Source organism: Tupaia chinensis, unplaced genomic scaffold, assembly GCF_000334495.1.
Source record: "Tupaia chinensis unplaced genomic scaffold, TupChi_1.0 Scaffold000077_1, whole genome shotgun sequence".
NCBI lineage: Eukaryota > Metazoa > Chordata > Mammalia > Scandentia > Tupaiidae > Tupaia > Tupaia belangeri.
This window is the reverse complement of record NW_006159538.1, coordinates 1567146-1573747: the sequence shown is the minus strand read 5'-3', so window position 1 is coordinate 1573747 and position 6602 is coordinate 1567146. Positions and strand designations below refer to the sequence as shown.

The window sequence follows — 6602 nt, the reverse complement described above, 5'->3', positions numbered from 1 at the left end:
ATATATTTTTTTTTTTTTGAGAGGTTTTTGCTATAGGAAGTGTGCACTTGCCAGAAAGACACATGGCTGACCAGTTTGAGTCCCAGACCTGGTGGCTTGCTTTCTCACTTTCCCTTTCTCTGTCTCTCTGGTCAAATTAAAAACTAATAACAACAAATAAAAATAAATAAATCTTTTTTAAAAAAGAGAGACAAAGAAACAGAAAGCAAGAAATCAAATCACTCCCCAAGGGGGATGGCCACCTCGCAATCCCTTCTCCTCCATTCTCCTCTTGGGATCTTGGGCACGCACACACATGCGCCAGGCGAGTTTGAGCCACCGGGTCCAGGACTTGAACCACGGTCGACTACATGGGAGTCCAGCAACACAGCCATTAAGCTAACTGCTGGTCCCTCTATGATCAAATTAATAATAGTAAGTTAAACCCTTCCAGAAAGCAGAAAAGAGGACAATTGATCAAAGATGAGAAAATGGAATCAATCCAGAAACTCCACTGTTCACATTATAAGGTGTTCCAGATAGAGAACACAAGAAATAGTGGGAAAGAAATTATTAAAGAATAATTCAAGAAAGTCTCTCAATACTGTTATGACTTGCAAGACTAAAATATTAGCTCACCTGAGCACTTTGCAGAACAAATCGCAGATTAAGATCACCCTAAAAAGTATCAGGTCACAAAGAAAAAGCAAACACAAGCAGGTTACAAAGCAGTGGAAATTAGTTAACATGTGACTTCCGTTAAGTTTGGTTTTTGGAGTTTTTGTTTTTTGCTATAGGGTGCGTGCACTTGCCAGAGAGAGAGAGAGAGAGAAATCACCCCCCGGGGGGATGGCCATGCCACAATTCCTTCTCCTCCATTCTTCTCTTGGGATCCTGGACACGCACACGCGCCCGGCATGAGTTTCAAGTCACCGGGTCCAGGACGCAAACCACAGTTGACTACATGGGAGTCAAGCGACTTAGCCATTACGCTAACTGCTGGTCCCTCGGCAAGTTTGTTTTTAGGACAAGCACTGCTAAGAAGTTCTAGGAAAAATTATTTCCAAACTAGAATCTATTGCCAGTCAAATGCTCTATCAATTACAATGAGTTGAAGTTCCCAAGATCTCAAAATATTCTACCTCTTACGTGTACTAACATTTATTCAATGAGTACCTATGCGTAGACACTAAGTACTAAGGATACAGCCATGACCAAAGAGGTTCTAATGGGGTTTACTTATAATTTGTAGAGGAAGGCAACCAGCAGTTAGCGTAATGGCTATGCCGCTGAACTCCCATGTAGTAGACCGCGGTTCGTGTCCTGGACCTGGTGGCTTAAAACTCACGCTGGGCACATGTGCGTGCGTGCCCAAGATCCAGAGAGAATGGAGAAGGGATTTCGGTGTGACCATCCCCCCTGGGGGATTTCTCGCTGTTTCTATGTCTCTGTCTGTCTGGTGAGCACACGCACCCTATAGCAAAAAACCTCTGCAAAAAAAGAAAAAAAATTTGTAGAGGAAGACAGTAAAAAAAATGTGGGTCATGGGGCCAGTAGATGGTACAGTGGCTGAGGTGCTGGACACCCACATAGCCAACCAATCATGGTTTTGAGTCCTGAAACTGGCGACTTGCTTTCTTTTCCTTTCTCTTGCTCATCAAAAACAAAATAAAACGAACAATTCTTTAAGAAAAAAATGTGTCAGATGGTAGTAAGAAAAACAGGTTTAGGGGAAGTGTTAGGTGGGCTTGTTTTTGTTTATTGCTGTAAGGTGTATGTACTTGCCAGGGAGGTGGGAGTCGGTAAATCACCCTCAGGAGGGGTGACCACACCACAATCCTCTTCCCATTCCCTTCTTGGTATTTTGGGCATGCATATACACTTAGGCTACATGGGATCCAGCTGCCTTAACCATGCCACTGGCTGACCAAGAAGTTGCTTTAGACAGGGTAGTTAAGACCCTCTCTGGTGGTTAGTTCAACTGAGACCTATAGTGAAGGAGCCAGCCACGTGGATGTTGAGGGCAAGAGGTTCTCGGACAGGACATATCAAGGGCAGTGGCCCTAGTAAGAGCCTCTGTGTAACAGTGACTGGGAAGGGTGGTGGCTGACGAGAGCAGAGAAGTGGCTGGGGGCAGGATCACAGGCCTTCGTACTGTATCTGTCCATTTCCATTGTCTCCAGATCCACTCTCCATCCTGCTCTGCGGCCTGGTACTCTTTATGAACACCAGCAAGCTCCCTGGAATTTGGCCAATGAGGGGCAACAGTAAGAAATGAAAGGGTAAGATCTCTAGAGAATCACAACCATAGACAAAACTATGAGTTGGTGTAAACAGAATGAATGAGATCCAAGGAATGAGCATTTTCTTAGGGAGCTAGTAGGGGATGTTTGACCAAAAGGAAGACTTAAGACATAGTCTGGGGACCAGTGGGTGGTGTGGTGGTTGGAGTGCTGGATGCTCCTACATGGCTGACCACGGTTCAAATCCTGGATCTGGTGGCTTACTTGCTCACCTTCTCTGTCTCTCTGGTCAAAACAAACAAACAAAAATGAATAAAGTTAAATAAATAAAGCTAATAAAATGTTAAAAAAAAAAAAAAAAAAAAAAAAGAGGGAGTCTGACCTGAGGCACAAGAACTACCCCCCTGCACTGATGGTGAAAGATGACCCCAAGTTGTAGGTCTCAAGAGTAACCCATATAGGGACCAGCATATGGTGTGACGGTTACACTGCTGGACTCCCATGTAGTTGACCAGTTCGAGTCCTGGACCTGTCAGCTTAAAACTCACACCAGGTGTGCATGCATGCCCAAGATCCCAAGAAAACAAAGGGGTTGCAGCGTGGCCATTCTGTCTCCCTGTCTCTCCAGTGAGTGCATGTACCCTGCAGCAAAAATCTGAGTCCTGGACCTAATGGCTTACTTTCTCTCAAGTCACATTATAAACATAATGATGAATAAAGTAATATAAAAAATTGTTCTGGGGCCAGCAGATGAAGTAGCAGTTAGGTTCCTAGACTTCCACGTAGCCAACTACAGTTGGAGCCCCAGAACTGGTGGTTTGAAAATCATGCCAGGTGAGTGTGCATCCAAGATCCTGGGAGGAGAATGGAAAAGGGATTGTGGTGTGGCCACCCCCCCGGGGGTAGTGGTGGTGGTGTGTGTGTAATTTCTCACTTTCCCTCTGTCTCCCCTAAGGCAAAAACCTCTTAAAAAAAATTGCTGTGTTTGCTTGCTGCTCCCAAATGCACTTTTTATGGATATATCTGATGCTACACTGTGATAAAAAATCTACATCAGTATTTATTATCAAACATAAAAAAATAAACAATATTGCTACAACATAAAAATCAATCAATAGTCATTCTTCATTTCCTAGTCAGTTCTCACAACTACCAACCTGCTTATAGCTGGTGAACTAGTTTAAAGGCCAGTGAAGGTATGTGATAGATAGGACACTATCTTACCACTCTTCATGGAATCACTCAGCTAAGGCACTTCCCCAACAGAAACGATCCACACACAGAACACTAATACATCGTAATTAAAAAAAAAAAGTACAAAACATGCATTTAGCTAAACGATGATTTTATTCCTTGAATGCACAAATTTATGCAACCAGGGCAGAGGCTGTGGATGACTCACTGAAAAGGAAAAGAAGGACAAGAGAAAAATCAAGATTAATACTGGTCCCCCCATAAACATTCAGACTCTCCCCACTAACGGAGGTACTTACAACAGCTAAATTAAACCCCAACTATATAAAATGCGTCAAACTGCTACGTTTCTCAATCAGCTCACTGCGCTCAGGTATTTAATGAGGACACTCACTCAAGACATCCAAGAACTAGCCAACATAGAGAACGATCTTTCTGGTGGAAGTTGCCCACCACAGGAACTCACGCAAAAATTAACACACACACACACCCACCCACCCACCTAGGAGCAACGTGACATGAAACTCTCCCCTCTATCTAAAAGGTAAAGTGCTTGTTCATGGTCCAAACGAGGGGTCTGCAAATAAGGCCCTGCGCTTGTCTTTGTAAATAACGTTTCCACGGAAAAAGGCAGGCCCATATGACATGTTGTGTGTGGCTGCGTTCCCACTACCACGGCAAAACTGGAAGAGTAGTTAGCCATATGGCCCGCAAGACCCAAAGCATTTATATTTGGTATTTACTGCCTGGTTGACTCCTACACTTAAAAGGTCAATACTTACTATTTCCAATTGGGGGGGAGGACTCGCTTGGTCTTATAATAGCGAGCCAATCGGTGAATTCTGCTCTCAATCAGAATCAGTCGGAATTTGGCATCTTTATCCTGAAATACAATTTGTTACAATTCATGAAAACCTTCCGGAATAAAAAACCAAAACATTATTTTTAACAGAGAAACAGTTACCTAATGCTTGATAATAGAATCATAAACTACAGTTAATGTGTAGTCTTCCAGGATAAGACTAAACAGCAGAACGAGCAGTTGGCGTAATGGCTATGTTGCTGGACTCCTATATAGTTGATGACAGTTCAAGTCCTGGACTTGGTGACTTAAACTCATGCCAGGCTTGTGTGCCCATCCCTGCCCCCAGGGGGGTGAGTCCTCACTTTCTGCTCCCCTTTCTCAGGAGCGCGTGTGCCCTATAGCAAAATAAAAACTTCTCAATTTAAAAAAAAAAAAAAAAGACTAAACAGCAAGTCACAGATGAGCTCTTCTACTGGTAGAATTTTTGCCACTGTAGTGCTTGCTAATTTGTGCTCTAAGCCACCTTAGAAAATGCTAATCAGATGCAAGCAGTTCAACTAAGCACCTGCCCTTTATTTATATTTATTCAGTTTCTCACCTTTCTGTTCCTCTCCAGATGCTTGCGAACAGCAACGGCTTTCTTAATTAAATGGTAGAGATCCTCAGGGAGATCAGGAGCAAGTCCTTTGGACTTAAGGATTCTCAAGATTTTATTGCCCGTCACAAAACGTACTTGTGCAACACCATGTGAGTCCCTCAGGATCACACCTGTAAAGGGAATCACACATTTTTAACACCCAACAGACTGGAGCGTGTGATGTCACAGCTCAGCTATGAAGTCACTTCCCAAGTTCCCTGTGTTAGAGGGGGCCTATCTACTAGCACATCTCCTAGAAACCTACACAAGAATGCAGGTAAACCCCATTCAGACATCCAAGGAGGATTTTACCCAACACTAAGGATACCCTTCTGGTGGAAACTGCAAATGCTGGAAGACCATCTCATAGTGAGTTTGGTGAGATTACTTTAAGTCTGTTTATTGAATAATTAAAATCAACTGGCATTTACTGACAGCTTTTATCAAACATTCCTTGAAAAACTTTACATATACCCTTTTTAAAAATCCCAAACAAGTCCTACTGGACAGTCTATCATGTCATATGTATACATGTGTGTGTGTGTGTGTCACCTCCGCCAGACTTAAACTCTAGGAAAGCAGAGATGATGCCTGTCCCTCACGAGTGTATTTTCAGGGCCCAGAACCATGTTCAGCACACAGCAAGCAAATGTTTGCTGAATGAAACCATTGGCACTAAGTCACACACAGCTGAGATCCAAACCACAGCGGAGGGTGATGAAGTGCTGAGCACCCTGCATAGCCAATCCCAAATCTTCCGCCTGGTAGATTTGCAATCTGAGACTACTTAGGTGCACGCTGCCTGTTTCCTCAAATGCAAAATGGGTGTGGAGGGGTGTGAGGCTGGGCTACTAGTATTTACTTAAAATGTACTTTAGAGGGCGCCTAGTCCACAGTTATTGCTCATTAAGTTTTGGCAAGAATTTTATTAATTCTCCAGCCTATTAAATAAAAACCTGAAAGCTCAATTAAGGTAAGGCCTACAGTCCTCAACAGCAAACTAGAAAAAACGCAAGATGATTTCCTAAGCGTGTATGAGGCACGTTTCCTATCCGTGGAGTCCCACAGGGCATGAGCGGTCTCCGTCAGGCACAAGCCACTCACCGATCTGTGACGGAGTCAGACCCTTCTTGGCCAGTTTGTGTGTAAATCTGCGCCTCCCCGTCGTCAGACGTAAACTTCAGCCACTGTTCACGGGGCAGAAAACCGCCTTAGCTGGGAAACCAAGGACCGTGCCGGAGCAGGGCCGCCACTCCGCCCTCGAAGACGCGCGCTCCTCGTGCACCCACGTCCCCACACGCCCCGCTGTGCCGCTTCACCAGGCGACCAATGCCACCCCATTCCCGGCTTCAGCCCGGTCCCCGCGCGCTACTCACCGTGGGGACGCTGCGGCGATAGGGCAGGGCCGACTGGGACAGGCCCTTCCTGGGGACAGAAGTCTGGGGGTGAGGCGGTGGCCCGTGCCGCAGCAGCCCGGAGCATCAGCCCCTGAACCCGCTGCCCACACGCGCCGCCTCCCCGCAACCCCGCCCGGCCATCCCGCCAGGCGCCCCAAACTCACCCGGGAGCGTGCATGCGACCCATGATGGCGGCGGTCTGGCAGCAAAAAGAGAGCGAGCGTGGAAGCGGCGCAGGAAGCCACCCAGCACGCAGGAAGTGACCTCACACGGCGGCGCTTCCTCGTCGCGGGAGGCGGGGCCACGCCGCGCGGCCACAGCCACCGCGAGACTCTATCCCCAGGTGC

At 45.9% G+C, this 6602-nt stretch overlaps 1 protein-coding gene across 1 annotated transcript; it reads right to left on the bottom strand.

Moving 5' to 3' along the window:
* Positions 1–3546: 3546 nt before the first annotated feature.
* On the bottom strand, positions 3547–6546 carry RPS13 (ribosomal protein S13). Its single transcript, XM_006172123.3, is given in 7 exon segments — positions 3547–3623; positions 4199–4299; positions 4820–4989; positions 5963–6002; positions 6004–6045; positions 6235–6283; positions 6420–6546. Coding segments are annotated over 7 exon segments (459 nt in total). The 5' UTR covers positions 6443–6546; the 3' UTR covers positions 3547–3589.
* Between the last annotated feature and the right edge of the window lie 56 nt (positions 6547–6602).